Source organism: Eucalyptus grandis, chromosome 11 (genome assembly GCF_016545825.1).
Source record: "Eucalyptus grandis isolate ANBG69807.140 chromosome 11, ASM1654582v1, whole genome shotgun sequence".
Taxonomy (NCBI): domain Eukaryota; kingdom Viridiplantae; phylum Streptophyta; class Magnoliopsida; order Myrtales; family Myrtaceae; genus Eucalyptus; species Eucalyptus grandis.
In genome coordinates, this window is record NC_052622.1 from 49,319,163 (window position 1) to 49,336,633 (window position 17,471).

Below are 17,471 nucleotides of genomic sequence, written 5' to 3' on the forward strand. Positions count from 1 at the left end.
GCAAATTTTTATTCATAGTTTTTATTTTATTTTATTCTGAAAATAATTTCTAAGTTTTTGAAAGCATTTGGTAATTATCCGAAATTTATATTTCCAAGATAGAAATAAATTTGATAGGATTCTTAAATTTTTGTTTCTTTTAAATTTTTAATATTTTTATTTTATTTTTTCTCCTTTTTTTTTTTTTTTTTCATTTTCTCTTCTTCTTCCTTTTTTTCTAGCCAACGATCGGTGGGCGAGGTCTGACAAGCTCGCCAAAGCTCGCTTGACCACCACGAGGCTCATCGTTGCTCACGATGGCCTAGCGAGGTCAAGCCTCATTGTGGTTGTGCGAGGCGACTTAGGCGAGCTCGACCTCACCGGATCTAGGCCAATCGACCTCATCTAGCCAAGGCAAGGCCAATGAGCCTCGCCGTGGCTCGAGGTCGTTAGCCCTCATCTAACCAATTGCCAGCCTCGAAAGAAGAAGAAAAGGAAAGAGAAGAAAAAAATTAGACTTGATTTTAAGAATTGTTCCTAAAAACAAAATTCATTTTTTTTTTCTAATTGTTGATTTTGTTACAAATCTATTATCGATAACCAAAATAAAAATAAATAGAATTTTGTTCTCCAGAACAAAAAAACTTACCAAATAAATTTTTATTCATTTTTTGTTCTTGAAAACAAAAAAATAAAATCAGTCATTCTCAAGAGTGTTGCCAAACAAACCCTCGAGAGTATCTAACCCCAATACAAGAGGATTTTTGAAATTTTCTCACCTTTTTCCCTCCTTATGTAGAGCTTGCAATGGCAATTTGATTTTGGTTGCTTAAATTTAGCAAGACATATTCATGAAGCCAGTAAAATTCTCTATGGAGAGAGCAAACAAAAAGATAATAAATCAGCTTACCCAGAATTTAAGTCAGGCAAATTCCAACGGATATCAGTTTGTAAAGAATTTAGAGTCGTCTTGTTTTACAATTCAGTAAAATCATGCACGCACAGCACAACCCTTAAGTTGAGATGTTAGCTTGCTAACCAAAAAGTAAGGAAAAAATCACCTCAACTAATTATTTGCACTCGAGAATTGAACCTTGCTGCCTCAACCGACCATACGTGATCGACCAACACGTTGAATTCATTCGCACTTTAACGGGGCTTAATGCTAAACCTGGGCAATTTTGATTTCAAGAAAGATCCAAATGATGGACGAGAATTTGCGGTTACGCATGCAAATGCCACGGTGGGAAAAAGAATAACGTTTTACAATGACAATAAAGAATAAGATCCGCCGAATATTGTTTAACTACAGGTATCACCGACAATGTAAATCAGTAACATATCAAACTGACACAAACTGTGAAAAAGATTCGAAATTCAAGAACAATGGAAAGTAAAGCGAAGTTTCCTAATCGAACACTCGAACCGAGATGCCTCAGGATCAACACAATTATGCCTGCAAAGACATACAAGAATTTGATAGGAATGAGACTTCTTTTGTGCTATCATTCTCCACAAATGTTGCCTTAGGTTATGATGTTCGAGAAACATTACCTTGTTTGCAATGTTGTTGGAGAGCCAGTCCAGTCCTTCATAAAGGCCTTCTCCGGAAGTGGCGCACGTGCTCTGGATGTACCTGTGAAGCGCATATTTTTGGGATGATGAGACCACCCGAGAGAGAGAGAGAGAGAGAGAGAGAGGGGAATGCTAAAACTAATTACCAATGACGTTGACGGAGAGAGTGAAGGCCAAGTTTGTCGGTGATTTCAGCTGCATTCATTGCATTTGGAAGATCTTGCTTGTTAGCAAACACTAGCAAGACAGCATCCCTCAACTCATCCTGCAACCACAAATCCAGTAAGTCTTCCCTGTCATTTGCTTTCCTTTGCAATAAAAACTACACAAAAGCTTTCCGACAACTGATCCCTATATTCCTGTTATTCAGGAGCAAAGTTAGTTGACAACTGATCCCTATGTTCCTGGTTCTGATATTTATAATATTCCATTTCTCAATTTTATCTATGCGCAACAGATTTACCCGCAACACAAGATTCTCTGCCCCAACTCTTTTCAGTCAGAAGATTGGATTCTGCTGGCATCATATTTGAGCGATCAATAAAAATCAAAGAATCCGATTTTTACCACCGAATGGGGAATACAGTCGACTAACTATATATGTTACACCAAATTTTTGCAGAATTGGTTCAAAGCTGCAGAAAGGCTCTATTTGTCACTCTTGTCATATTTTCTTTGTCATGCGCAAAGTTGCACAAAACCCTATTTTGATATCTTTAGACAGGAGATTGAACTACCAATTTTGACCGTATTAATTTGATAATCTGGGATGCATAATATTCGTGACACTAGTTAACAAATTGCATCTTCTAGTTCTTCAAATTCCAAAGCATTAGTCACAGACACAGGGCTTTCTGGTACCTCATTCAACATTCTGTGCAGCTCATCCCTAGCTTCAACCACACGGTCTCGATCATTGCTGTCAACCACAAAGATCAGGCCTTGGGTATTTTGGAAGTAATGCCTCCACAGGGGGCGAATCTGTAGCAAAATAATCGATCAATAAGACGAAAATGAAGGCCTCATGGTCAACCATATGAACCAAATGAAGCAAGACCAAACATAAGAATGAAAATATGACCATGGCACAAAGTATGGAATCCCAGCATCTTCAGCAAATGCAACAACAAGACGAATGCATCCAAATGAGATTCAAACTTGGTCCAATAAACAAAGGGAGTCCAAAGTTACAGGCTTGCCGATGTGACTTCTATGTCACAACATATGATATGCTTCTGTGACTAGAAACAGTCAATCAAGCATGACTCTCTCCAATAACAGAGGAGGCTAACCCAAATACAAGGTACCAACTTACCCACTAAACAAAATGCATTTATCAGGCATATAAATCTGGGTCATAGGTTCAAATTATTCATTTGAATTCAGCTCAAATGGTATACCAATTTGATCTAGGCAAAGTTAATCACTTGTGATCTTCTTGTGACACTACTTATCAAAGGCAAAACGATCCACAAATAACATGAAAAAATGGAGTAAACTCTTCTTAGACAAATGTACCTTGTCCTGGCCCCCAACATCCCAAACGGTGAAGCTGATGTTCTTGTACTCAACAGTCTCAACATTGAATCCTAAGCACATAAGCAACAAGGTCAATTGTGAAGAAAACATAAAATAATTGCCTAAGGTGCAAATAGAAAGATCAGCATAAGAATCAAGAAGTGCAGTGAGGAGGGACTCTTCACTGTATGGTAACCAGAAATATCATTGTAATTGGATTAAGAAAAAAAAAATTACATCGCTAAATATTAATTTCAGACTCACCAATGGTTGGAATGGTGGTGACAATTTCTCCCAGCTTGAGCTTGTACAGGATTGTAGTCTTACCAGCAGCATCAAGACCCACCATCAAAATACGCATCTCCTTCTTAGCAAACAGCCTACTGAAAAGTTTCGTGAAAGACAGCCCCATTTTCAAGCCTGCCAAATGCAATTATCAAAGTTAATGGACCATTACACTCCAATAAAATCATATAGACTTTCTCCGAATCATTCAGATTAGAACTCAAAGTCAAGGAGAATATAGAAGGAAAGCAATAAAGTAACTTAAAAGAGACTAACAATGACCTGATTGGAATCAATCATCATCCAAATAAGTTTTTTAAAGCCAATCTAAAATAGGTAATGAATATAGTCAACGGCATTTAATTTTACAATGAAGCCGGAGACAACAATTCATACCAACTGACTATATAATCATGTCACATAACAACAAGGCAGAAGGAATATGAAAGAAACATGTGCATACTTCATATAAATGATCTTGTCATCTTGTTCATTATCTTACACAAATTGATCTGATGACAGCATGTGGTAATTGAGAATGTTTGGTGCAACATGCATTTGTTTTGGTGATGCAGGGACTTAACGCAGAGTGTCCTCAGGTTGTAGACATCTACTTAATTGAGATCATTGCTTGATATTCCTAGATTTACAATGATTGGCATATGAAATAATAACAAATGATTATATTGGATATTTAAAAAGGTCCAGCATATCATACTCTAAACCCACATCCCCAGACACCCATTTGAATCATGTTGCAAAGTCTACTAGCCATCCAAACTATCTCCTTATCATGTGCAAGTGGTCCACTACTGTTACATAGCTCCCAAAATCTGTGAAAGTTAGGCTTGGGATATCCATCCACTAGAGCTGTCTACATTTGGGGGACTGGCGTGCTTAAGATGAGTTGGGTATACCCCGCAAGAGACTTCTTGTATCACATGCAAAATAGAACTATACAGTTCGGACACATCAAACACGAGAGTCCATTTTACATTCTTGGTCTGCAATCAAGCCGAATGCAAGATTGGAACCAAGACTTTTGACGACCTGTATTTCACGATCTAGAGTTTGGCAATTCGGGATAGTAACTAATCAGTCCACCCACACAGACGCACAAATCAAGCATTACGAATCCCAAAAATAAGAAAGCTGAGGCACGGAATGGGTAACAAGACAATCCACTCAGAGAAAACGTAACTGACCCGACATAATTCCGAAAATCGTCTCATTGAAGACTAAGAAATCGGTCCAAATTCCAAAAAAAAAAAAAAGTCCACGGGCTGAAATAGCGGATTTTTGCTCCGTGTTTCGTTGACAACCTTCTAGGACGTCAGCAAAATCACATATTTACGAAATCCTCCTGGTTGCACGAGAAATGAAACCAAAACAAAAGGCGAGAACAAACATCTACTCCCCGAGATCTGCCTCGACAAGCGACAGATCTGCCCATTCACGGAGGCACTACTAAGAACCAGCGTCCGCAGAGAATCCAATGGATCTCGAGACGCCACGAGCGATGCGCTGCGACGCATTGAGATCCACGGAATTCGAAATGAGACCCGACAGCGGGATCGAAAGAAGGATGCGAAAAAAAAATGCAGATCGAGATCGGATCGACTAAAATCCTCGCGACGCAAATCTGAAAATGCAGGGACGGAGCGAAACCTCGATTGCGCGACCGGATCGGATCGACAGATAGATCGATCGATCGATCCTTCTTTCCTCTCCAATTCGATCAAATCAAACAAGAAAGAAATTTCTCAGAGTTAGAGAGAGAGAGAGAGAGAGAGAGAGAGATTGCCTGGCGATGTCGCAAATGGAGCTCGATCTAGAGAGAGGAGAGAAGAAGGAGATCTGAAGGAACGAAGCCGCGACGAAGGAGCTGTTGTTCCTCGACGAAAGAATGACGACGTATACTCACGCAGATCTCCATTTGCGCATTTATAGCTGCGATATTTTGTTGGAAATTTAAAAAAAAAAAAAAAATCCAGAAATTAGTATTGTTGTTATTTAATATAGTGGACCATGGATGAATGTGATTTGATTTTTGGTCTGCTTGTTGATCTCTTCGTGCGTTGTTATTACGGAACATTCGATAAAAAAAAAAAAAAATTATCTGTGAGAGATAATTATGATTTTAATTATATTAGAAATAATTTGAATATTTTTATTGATTTTATGTGTTTCTCAAAATTATACAGATACCTTTATGCGATTATGTAAATCTTGATTTATATATATCATTTTATATAGTGATATCATAAAACCAATAGATAAACTCTCTGTGTACTCTTTTTAATATATCAAATTATATAGAAAATTTATTAATTCTCTTTTCTAATTCATATTTGACATTGTCATTTGGTGAAAAAATCCAAAGGAAAATAATTTTGGTGTATTTGGGATATTGATTTGATTTTATGGTCATTGTTGAATTTTTATTTACTTTAAATATCTCTTAAAGTTGCTAGAAATTATGCGAATAGTAAGTCGTAATGTTATGAGCGAGTTCCAAAATACCATCCCGATCTCAATCACAGCATAGCAAATGAATGAGTTTCTTGATTTCATAGAGGTTAAATTGGTTTTTTGATTTATTAGCAATAAAATTCAACGGAAAATGAGGGGTAGTACTTAGTATAGTTTTCGAATTGAGAACTAGATTAAATTGGGCAAACCATTTTGAGGGCACGATCCAAATAATCCATTCAATTTTCTTTTAAATTTCTTAATTAAGGTTGTTGAGGCAGTCACGATTAATTCTCGAAATGTGGACCATCAAATAAATTTCTAGATATTTAAAAAAAAAAAAATTGCCCTATGTCCACTTGATGAATGACATAGCATAAATGTGACTCATCACCTTCCAACTAAACGGAGGTGGCGAATGTATGAGTCAGATTAGATTCAGATCTAATCGTCCCAAATATGGGCAGTTTGTAGTCTGGTTCATTTTTTTTTTTTTCTAAATAGCATAATGACATTCTTAACCAAAATTGGTTTGCATATTTTGATATATTGGTAATCCATAATGTGAAAAAAGATGGAATATTTAAAATCATAACAAACATGGGAACATGCCTTGCCATCACTGGCAGATGTCCTAGATTTGACTGTCAATGACCATGAGCACATGAAATTATTATTATTTCCCTCATGTAATGCTTCCAAAGTGGTTACATCTGGCCTTTAATCAGCTGAGCAGTTGCTGTTGCCTCTTAACAAACTGGGCCAGTTCTAATTAAATATGGAAAAAAAAAATTGCAAAAAAAAGTCCCAAACGAAGTTGAGATCTTTTGTAAGTAATCAAATAAGCAAAAATCAGCAAAAACTCCCGAAATCTTCAGGTGAAATTAAACGTTACAAAAGAAATCAAAAGCAACGGGAGGGGTGGAGTAATTAGAGGAGAGTATTCGAGTGGCCACGAAGGAATTGGCCGCCTCAGTGTAGTGGACGCCATCCCAACTCACGTGACGTGACGCCTCATTGCACACGGTGTAGCCGCTCCGGCCACAAGTAATGTTGGGATTGTAGTTGTACGGCGGCCCACCGTTGCCACAGCATGCCATTAATGGGTTCTCAAATCCTACCCATATTACAATACAACAAAACACATAAACTTAAGTAAATTGACCATCATTGTTACCATTCGCGTGGCACGAGACAAACTAAGAGGATGCCCTCAGTGTCTCTCGAGTTCCAATTCAATAATAAAACGGAACTCAAAGGGACTTGGATCAGAGGCGATGGAACTCATACCGTGTTCAACGTGATTGGCAATGAGATCGTATTTGATCGCGAAGACGTCAATGTACACGATCGTGGCATTCTTCATCCGACACCTCAATTCTTCGCAAAGGGATTGCAATCGCCGATTGAATTCTCGAGCGGCATCATTGTGAGATCGGAGGCATCCGAGCTCATCGATGTCGCTTGCATCATGGGCGGTGGTGACCAATATGTTAGGCAGACAGCCCAATGGCCCGGTGTTGTGCACCCAGAAATTCTTCCCTCCGCTTTGGTATATGCTCTACAAAAGATTTTAGACTCACAAATTAAATTTTACGAAAATGGGATTATGTTTAATCATTTGGTAATTGTCGACCGACCCATATGGCGAATCTAATTTCTTCCACGAAGACCGAGATGTTCCCGATGACTTGAGAATACGGAAGGGTAGTGAACTGAATCACAAGGTCGTTTTGGCCGATGTCAATGGTGTAGAGAGCGTCGGCAAAGCCGTCCTCGCCAACCAGATTTGCGTGGCCTAAAACCGAGGACACCAAATGGAGATATCTTATCTTTTACCTTATTGTAGAGGTTAGTCTGTTAAGTTAAGGATAGATTACCTCTTGAGAGAAGCAACGGTGAGCGAGATCGGAACAGGAGGAACTGGCGGAGTTGGACGCCCAAGCTAAACGGTTGGTAGCGAGGGATGGTGGCCGCGCCGGCCACGGCGAAGTTGGCGCCGTTGCTGAAATTTGGGCCCAACGATTCCAAGTATGGGCTCAAGAAGCTTGTGTTCAGGCTCTCACCTGTTTTGGATTTCATGCACATCTCAACAAAATCTCAAAGTGTACTTACGATACTCCTTTTCATAATAGATTTAGTCCCAAAGAATTTGGGCATTTACACAATTTGATCCTCTAATTTTTATTTTATTCAATAAAGTCATTTAACTTTCTAGATTTATGCGATTTGATGTTGAAGTTTTATTTTGCACAATAGAGTTCTCCGATCTCTCGGATAAACCCAATCACAATATAAAAAATCACTTCAGTGGTCCAAATGAGGTGTGAGTTTGTAAGAATAATTCATATCTCTAGCTCAAATACATTTTGTTAGAGTAGAGATACCTAAAGGGAAGTATTTTTCATGTGTTTTCTTCAAAGAACATTGAACCAAGGGGTTTGAACCAGTGCTCACAACGTGCTTTAGCCTCTCCCTAGGGAGGTCCCCGATGGAAAATCACTAGGTAGAGAGAGCGAGAACTCACAGAGGAAATCAATGGTCAACCGCCCATCGCACAGCCGGCCTGTGGCCTCGTGAAAGAAGGCGCGCCCGGCAGGCAACGTGAAGTTGATCCCAAGCCCCGCCGAGAAGCCGCCGGTGTCCGAGTTCGAGTCGCCGAAGTTGAAGATGACGGGCTTCCTCTTGCACCGAGAAGCAGCCGAGCTTGGCAGGCCAAGACAGAGTCCTAGCATCACAGCGTAGTAGCTCAAAGTTCGGAGGCTGGGAACAAAAGAGCCTTCTCCTCTCGTCGTCGCCATTTTCTATCTCTCGTCCGCTTTCTTTCTTTTCGCTAGATTGACTGCAAAATGCCAAAGAGAAGCTGTTTATGTAAAAATTCAGAAGGACCCAAGTCGCGGATCTCGAGAATGGGCAGGGCGGGTTCTTGCAATTTGGTCCACCTTTTCTGGAGATCTTGCTGTCGTCTTCTACTGTGATTGCTGACAATTTGAACTGCCCCCATGGAGGTTCATTTAAAAAAGAAATGTCATGGGAGTTTATTTTCTTTCTCGATGACTTCACTGGAGAGCAAAAATCATTAACTAATCGAAATCTAAGCAAGTTGATCCATGAATTGTCGTGTTCAACTCCCACTAGACTGGGCACGTGACTAGTAACACCTTACGTTTGTTTGTTAAATAAAAATAGAAGAAATGGTAAAACCGACAAAAAAATTATATAGTAATAAAAAAAATACAAAAAGAGGCTATAGTACTAAGCATGGATAAATAGAAGAGAGTAGAGATTTTTTTGATAAAAAGTAATATATGAAAAAATAGTAAAAAATAATAAAAGCAGTAATAAAGCTTGGGCGGGCCACTTATACCATGGACCTAAACAAGTCCTTAAACTGCCACTTATACCAGGCCTGTTTCAGGCCTGTTTTCTTTAGTAAAATTTTCTGTCCAGCTTCCTGATTTTCCTTCTTTTCTTTTAGCCCACATTTGAGCGCCCCCCCAAAAAAAAAAGAAAAAAAGAAAAAAGCAAAGCAAGGCCGAGAATAACATGTGGGATGAACTGGCCAAAATCTGTTGCGGAAACACATCTAGGGACGCCAGAGTTAGTGCTCGCACAAAGAGAGAGAACTCAATTGAGAGGGATAGACAGTTGAGAGGGAGCTCGCTGGAGATGGAGTGTGTAATGATTGGGTCCCACAAGGACCGGAGTGATCACCTGAGCCAAAGAGTTTCCGCACAAGGTGTAGCTACGATTCTAGGATGACATGGAGGCAGAAATGAACCGATCTTATGTCGCCTAGGTAAGGTGAAGTCTGTGCTATATAAGGATTAGCACCAATCTTAACTATCAACGAAACTTTTTTGGAGAACTCAAAAGAACAAAATAGCATAGACTCCCGGCCCAAAGCGGACAATATAATTGGCAAGTGGGGCCAGAGATCAGCCTTTACGGTAGGGGCTGGTTGTGAAGGAAAAAGGTGAGAAATAGAGAGAGAAACTCACGAAACTCGTCCGATCCAGAGTACTCTCGTCAGCTTGAATTTGACTAGAAAGAGCTTTGAGTTTTTTGGTCGCTGGTCACCGTATCTCTTCAAGGCTAAGCGATGTAGATACTTTCTGAAGCCATTCGCCGATCTACGACCTTGCAGAGCTCAGTTACCTTAATCATTCGTTCTCAGTCTTGGCTAGGTAAGGTGAGCTTCCCATTTCTCGAACATACTCTGCCTAACCTGTCTTTGGAGAGCCCAAACTCGATCGGCAAGTTAATAAGTAAATCATGATGAGCTAGGATTGATTGGCTGCAAGTAGTTGATCTAAGTCCCTACATACCATGATTAGGCCGAGGGTCACTTGAAAATCAAATTGGCAAATCATTGTCAAAGTTGCATGTCATGTGTTCAATAGTGTTAGAAATGGATTCCTGAAAAACGAACCGTTTATCGAATGATTGAATATCAAAAAACAACGCGACAACAGGTCGAAGGATACATGTAACATCAATCGAAAGACATATCACAAAAATGAACATACCTTATTTGTCACAGATTAAGTACTCGTTGCATTCTCAAAGGAATTAATCAAAACCCTTAGAGTTTCGTTGTCGAGAGAGTTCTATCTTTAGAAGAAAACGTGCGTTTTGTCTATTACTATTTTCAACATTCTCTTTTTTCTTTTATATATTGCACTTATTTTCACTTAAAAAATAATTACTCTCTTCCTCTTATGGATCCTTCTTTTATGAACTAGGTTCGGCCCAACATGGGCAGACGGAAAATAAAAAACTCATCATCTCTCACTCGAATGTGGTGGGCCAAACAGAACTATTTCTTCACCTGCAACATTCATACTAATAAATAATTCGAGCGACAAGCATATTTTGAAAGCTCGTTGTCATACATTTGTTAAAAATATATAACAGCTCAAAATAGCATAAAATTTTTAAGTAGATATAGCATGCGGTACTTTAGATCAATCGATTACGTTTATATATATTTCGATCTTTTTTTTAATAATGATATATTGTATTCACAATTATGGTTATCCCAATAATAATAATAATAATTGATTTTCCTCAAACATTTTCAATTAGTGAGATTTGAAGAAACACTCCAAATTCATCCTTGAAAGATAGATTGAAAGAGAGATTTTTAGATAATTAAAGAAAAACACGTCGTATGTGCACCCCGAAGGCTTGACTGAAGGAACGATTGCGTGTGTGTGCCAAGAAAAATCACTCAGGATTCCTCGTCGATGGCTTCGCTTTGCTCTGTATAGGTGGCCTGAGTGATCCAAGCGGAGGCAATGGGCGCTACTTGAAACCCTTAAGCTCTGCTATCTAAAGAGAAACAAAGCTTCACTCTTGAATATGATTGTTTCGATCTGATAAGTCCCCTAATTATTTCAAGATCGGTCCAACAGGGAGGCGCGTGTCCTTATCAAAAACAAAAAGATACGTGATATGATGTTGCACTTTTCAAATCTGAAACTGGTTTATTGGTCTAGGGACTCCAATCAAGCCGTTGATTAGGCTAACAAAGCCCATTGCAAAAAATAGATCAACTCCTCCTTTTGAGTGCTTTAAAGATTTCGTCTCTGTATTTGAAGAACCTATTTTTGCAAATTTAAATGAAGCATTTTGTCTTCTGACCAGGAAAAGAAACACATAGTAGCAATCGCATTCCTTATCTTACACCTAAAAGGAGTGGTGAACGAATGGGCTGGATCGAATTCGGAATTCGGATCCAATTGTTTCAAATGCTCATAATTTGGAGTGGTTCGTTTCCTATTGTTAATAACAAGAATCGGAATTTGCTATGTTTTAATATATTGGCACCGTTAAAGTTAGTAGGTGGCCTTAAAATAGTGGGGGCAAAAAGGGAGTATTCAAAATTCAAATGAACATGTGACAATGTCTTAGTATCGCGTGCAGATGTCCTAAATTTTATTGGCAGTGGCTATGAGCCCATAAAATTATGATTTTTCTAATGTAATTGTTCTAAAGTGGTCTCATATCCGGCCATTTATAAGCTAAGTAGTTGCTGTTACCCCTTAAAAACCTGGCCTGCTCTAGTTTAAATTTAAAAAATTGCAAAAAAATTCCCTGAAGAGTGAGATCTTTGTTAAGTAATTAAAATAAGCAAATATCGGCTAAATGAACAAACTTTAAAAATCTTCCAGTGAAATTAAATGTTACAAAAGAAGTTAAAACTAACGGGAGGGGTGGAGTAGTTGGTGGAGAGTATTCGAGAGACCACAAACGAATTGGCCGCCTCAGTGTAGTGGACGCCATCCCAGCTCACGAACCGCGATGCCTGGTCGCACACGGTGTAGCCGCTCTTGAGGCAAGTGATGTTCACATTGTAGTTGTATGGTGGCCCACCATTACCACAACACACCATTAATGGATCCTCAAAACCTACCCATATTATAAATATAGAAACACAAAACTTAAGTAACGGAATTCGAAGGGACTCTCAGATCAGAGAGACGATAGAACGTACCATATACGGCATGATTGGTGATGAGGTCGTATTTGATCGTGAAGACGTCGACGTACACGATCGCATCCTTCATCTGAGACCTCAGCTCTTCACAAAGGGATTGCAATTGTCGATTGAAGACTTGAGCAGCATCGTTGAGAAATCGAAGGCAGCCATGCTCATCGGCATCGCTTGCGTCGTGGGCGGTCGTAGCCAATTTCTGAGGCAAACAGCCCAGTGGCCCAGTGTTGTGCACCCAGAAATTCTTCCCTCCACTTTTGTATATACCCTATAAAAATCAATAGACACATAAATTAAATTAAAAAATGGGGTCGCGTTTACTTTCGTTAATCGTCAACTGACCCAGATCGCGAGTCGGATCTCTTCTATGAAGGACGGGATGTTCTGAACGACCTGCGAGTACGGGAGGTAACCAAACTCGCCCGCGAGGTCGTTCTGGCCGATGTCGATGGTGTAGAGAGCATCCTTGAAGCCGTCCTCGCCGACCAGATTCGTATAACCTGTACTGGGAGATTGAGATGTGTCATTTTTTTTTTGGGGAGGGGGGGTTAATTTTGCATAGTTAAAGGACAAATTAAATTAACCTCTGGAGAGGAGCAAAGGGGAGCGAGATCTGAAACGGAGGAACTGGAGGACTTGGACGTCCAAGCTGAAGGGCTTGGAACGAGGGAGGGTGGCCGAACCCCCTATGGCAAAGTTGGCGCCGTTGCTGAAATTTGGGCCCAACGATTCCAAGTATGGGCTCAAGTAGCTCGTGTTCAGGCCCTCACCTATTTCGGATTTCCATGCACATCTCAACAGAATTTCATAAGGCGCTTGAAAAATACTCCCCCTTTAATAGATTTAGTCCTCTAAATTTCGGCATTCACACCATTTGGCCCTCTTTTAACTTTTATTTCTTTCAATGAACTCATTTAGCTCTATGGGTTTATGCGATTCTATCCTCAAAGTTCTATCTTGCGCTATCGAGTTCTCCAACTCTCTTGCATAAAGCCGATCGCGAAATGGAAATCATTCACCTGATGGGTTTGATACAATTCCTATCCCTAGCTCAAGTACTTTTTGTTACAGGCATGAGAACCTATGATAAACATTATGAAAATGCATAATATCATGTGTTTTTCGAAAGAACACTTAACGATAGCTGTCAAACTAGTGCTATAGCCCTGCGTAGGAAGGTCTCCTTGGAAAATCAGAGAGTAAGAGATCAAAGAACTCACAGAGGAAGTCGATGATCAACCGCCCGTCACTCAGCCGGCCTGTCCCCTCGTGAAAGAAAGTGCGCCCGTCGGGCAACCCAAAGTTAGCTCCGAGTGCGACCGAGTAGCCGCCAGTGTCCGAGTTCGAGTCGCCGAAGTTGAAGACGATGGGTTTTCTCTTGCACTGAGAAGCAACCAAGCTTGGAAGGAGGAGACTGATCACTAACACCACAGTGCACGTCGAAGCATGGAGGTTGAAAATACAGAAGCCTTCTCTCTTCCTTGCCATATCTTTCTCTCCACTCTCTTCTTCTGGCTTTGATCTGTCTGTGAAGTGTAAAAGAAGCTGCTTATATGAAAATCCGGAGGAATTTAAGCTTGTGGATGTGGGCATTGGGCACGATAAAATCTTGCCACATGGTCCAAACATCATTGTGGCAATCTTGTTCTTGTCTTCTATCGTGATTGCTGACGATCTGAAATGTCCTAATCGATGATCACTTTAGACGATCATTCGTGCCGGATCTTCTTCGACGCATTCAATGTTGGGAATGAGGTGTTCCACCAGTGTTACTCATCTCAACACCGTTTTCTTAATAAAGCTTCAACGTCAAATTCGCGGCTCCATCATTGTATGTCGCCCCATGATTTCAGTATTGCTAGCAATATTTTATGTGGGTTGATAATAAGCACTATAATTAGCTCAACAGCCACGTATTGAACATTCTTGTCGCTCAAGAGTCTATCAATAATTTGCTATGCGAATAGTTGCATCCTTGTGACTGAAAAGTTATAGAATAGTCTTAAATCTATCGTGCGATTGCTAATTTAGTCCTAAACTTTTTAATTTGACCAATTTAATTTTAAACCTCTTGACAATTCATCAATTTTGGTTTGGAAATTACCAATGCGGACACTACAATCTTACATGACAAGACTAGCACTACCATTGATAATTTTTGTAGTTTTAATCACTTTTTATATTTTTATTTTATCTTTCTTTTCCACTGTCATCGGTGAGAGTCGCTAGGGCCTAGATCGGCCATAGTGGAAAAAGACGGAGAAAAAAATAAAGAAAATATAAATATATAGTTCATAAAATTATTAAAATCTTTTGAAAATTGTCCATAGCAACGTCAGCTGTATTATGTAGGATGATCGGCATCCACATCGATGGTTTCCTATTAAAATTAATATAAAAAACTCAATTGATAAATTGTCAAAAAGACTTACGACTAAATTGACTAAATTGAAATGTCTAAAATTAAATTGACAATCACATAATAAATTTTAGACTTCTTTGGAAATTATCCCATGTTATAATTGTAACCCAAGATTTACACGAAAAATTATTGACTTGAACAAAATCTAGTAATAGAAATCGCAAATTTAAAAGTTTGATGACACTAATTGTCGTGAGTGGGGGACAAAAATGAAATTTTAGAATTTTTAAATAGTAGATAACGCCATCATTCAACATTTTAAATTTTCATAACCATCGTCAGTGGAATATAACATCTTACATTAAATAAATAAGAGTATGAGATTCTAACTTCAAATCATCCAAAACCCCATGAGAACCACCTACTACGTACCATTTTCCGGAGGGCAGGAGCATTTTCAACTTTAGTGGTGAATATAATGAGTTGATTAATACAAATGGTCCATGTATCGTCTTCATTCCCACTAGACTAGAACTCTAACCAACAATAATGGAAAAAAAAAATCATTAACTAAGAAATATCTAGCAAAGTAAAATAAAAATAAAAATCGGAAATTTAAGATTTTGATGATACTAATCATTGTTAAAGCGGGTATAAAAATAAAACTATTAAAATGTTTAAATACCAAACCATCCATTCATTTTATAATTTAAGTTTTTAGAATAGTTGACAGCACCTATACTATCTTTACATAGCATTGAAACATGGGATCTCGAGTTCAGAGATCATTCCAAGCCTCACGGGAGCCACCTACTACGCACCACTTTCCAGAGGGCACGAGCAATTTCAAACTTCACTGGTGAAGATAATAATAATGGGATCAATGCAAATGGTCCATCATGCATTGTCTCCATTCTCCACCAGACGAAGCCCGTGACATTTTGCAATTATTGACCCACCATGAAAACCACGAACGAGCAGGAGGGTCGTGTTGCTCCTAAATTTGCCACGGACAGATAAGACCCCAACTTCACCTGCCACTCTGCTTTGTCCCCGTGATGCATTCACGACGACGCGTTGTGTCCTTCGCATTATATATTTCTCTAAATCTTTCTGCATAAAGATTTCAAGAACTTACCACAAACAATCGCAATGACAATGAAGCTCCAAGTATGCCGTGTAGATGACTAAAGTTGCGTCCATACACTCCCGTATCGATAGATGTCCGCTCATTGAGAATTCATTCCTCGGAGTTTTGCTCGGAGAAAACGGTTACATTCATCAAGAGAAGGCGACGGGCATTGATCAGACTCTGATTCTGTTAGATCGCCAACACCTCCTGGTTAAGATCATACTAAGACATGATGCTGTTCGAGCGTGGTCAATCTCGAGCACATGCATGTCCGATTAGAGAATATATTAACTGATAATCATTACCTCATGCGGTTTTTTGACGTAAATGTTAAGCATAAAACTAAATAAGAACGACACCCAAAGGGACCACCTCGATACCATGAACCCCTCCGAAGATGATTGTGTCAATATCATTCTTTAGATGGATTGCCCAACGTAATAATGGGACTAGAGGTGTTCATTTGACCGGATCGGGACAAGCCTAGCTCGTACCATATTGAGCCGAACCCTATAACTAAATGGCTCCCTTCCGGACCAGCCAAAATTGGCCTTCGGATCTTCGCAAGACCGGGCCGTGAGTTGGGTCTAGGAAGATCACTCCACATGCATGTTAATTGCGATTACAAATGGATTGTTTGTGTCTAATTTCTGCAAATGGTAAGGCCATGGGGCTGCTGGATCTTGATCCCGCTGAACACAGCGACGAAAAGGCCCGTTTAAGTTGTAGTGCAGTCTTGCATAGGTATGCTTCTCAAAAGAACAATCTTGCATAGGGAGACGAACAGAACTGCCGAAAGTAAAATGGAGTGAACAGAATTGCCGGTTGATGTTTCGTATATGGAACTTGGTAGGAGATAAATCGGTATTCGGTGATTGGGAAATTTATTAACCAGTGAATTAGCAGAGCCTCTCTTGATGAGGGAATGAATGACTCATGTGAACATATCTCATATTAATAGCCGCAATGCATCGGTCGATGTCTCGCGTGCAATCTCGATGGTTTGAATGTTCTAAAGGAGGGGCTACATGGCAAGTTGGCAGTGGCAAGAAGATTCAAATTCCGGGTGGACAGAGATGGATTCCAGTCGCATGGGACAAGAAGTTACATCCTAGTGGTTTCCAGATGACCTTAGGATAGTCAATGAGCTCATTTATGCTGATGCCGATGCCGATGCCGATGCCAATACAGGTTTTTGTAAAGTAGTGAGCTCATTTATGCTGATGCCGATGCCGATGCCGATGCCAATACAGGTTTTTGTAAGGTAGTCCTAGAAATTTTCTTAGGAGATGACATTTGTTTGGCCTTGGGAGAAAAACATTAAACTCATTGTCATATCGCTTATCATTTTCTTAAGCAATCCTCCTCGGCGAAAGCCAGGTCCAAGTCATCAAGCTCCTCTCGAGTGGCAACGGCTTAAAACCTCTTTCGAAAAAGGGTTTAGCCTTCCCCTGTTGTCCCTTCTGCGGGAGAATATGTCAATTGAGCACCTTATGCTTCTGTGTGAATGGAGCTGAGCTATCTGGTTTGGTTCCCTGGGGCATCGAGTGCAGAGGGAACAGGTCTTTTCTACAGGTGATTGGGTACTTCGGATGGCTCTCGTCAAGAGAGAAGAGAACTGGCTCATATGTTGAAGGGCAGGAATGATG

At 39.7% G+C, this 17,471-nt stretch overlaps 3 protein-coding genes across 3 annotated transcripts; all 3 read right to left on the reverse strand.

Annotated features, from left to right (window-relative positions):
• Window positions 1-1,187: 1,187 nt before the first annotated feature.
• On the reverse strand, window positions 1,188-5,293 carry LOC104431268 (ADP-ribosylation factor-like). Its single transcript, XM_010043927.3, has 7 exons — window positions 5,162-5,293; window positions 3,337-3,492; window positions 3,073-3,143; window positions 2,416-2,535; window positions 1,701-1,819; window positions 1,534-1,615; window positions 1,188-1,435 (listed from the first exon to the last, which is right to left on the reverse strand). Exons 2-7 carry the CDS (start codon window positions 3,482-3,484, stop codon window positions 1,430-1,432), a joined length of 546 nt encoding a protein of 181 aa, XP_010042229.1. The 5' UTR covers window positions 3,485-3,492; window positions 5,162-5,293; the 3' UTR covers window positions 1,188-1,429.
• A 1,255-nt stretch (window positions 5,294-6,548) lies between these two features.
• On the reverse strand, window positions 6,549-8,654 carry LOC104426842 (GDSL esterase/lipase At1g09390). Its single transcript, XM_010040008.3, has 5 exons — window positions 8,357-8,654; window positions 7,710-7,895; window positions 7,470-7,627; window positions 7,120-7,390; window positions 6,549-6,946 (listed from the first exon to the last, which is right to left on the reverse strand). Exons 1-5 carry the CDS (start codon window positions 8,628-8,630, stop codon window positions 6,714-6,716), a joined length of 1,122 nt encoding a protein of 373 aa, XP_010038310.2. The 5' UTR covers window positions 8,631-8,654; the 3' UTR covers window positions 6,549-6,713.
• A 3,270-nt stretch (window positions 8,655-11,924) lies between these two features.
• LOC104426843 (GDSL esterase/lipase At1g09390) lies at window positions 11,925-13,959 on the reverse strand. The gene is made up of 5 exons (XM_010040009.3): window positions 13,549-13,959; window positions 12,913-13,098; window positions 12,671-12,828; window positions 12,329-12,596; window positions 11,925-12,243 (listed from the first exon to the last, which is right to left on the reverse strand). Exons 1-5 carry the CDS (start codon window positions 13,955-13,957, stop codon window positions 12,011-12,013), a joined length of 1,254 nt encoding a protein of 417 aa, XP_010038311.2. The 5' UTR covers window positions 13,958-13,959; the 3' UTR covers window positions 11,925-12,010.
• Between the last annotated feature and the right edge of the window lie 3,512 nt (window positions 13,960-17,471).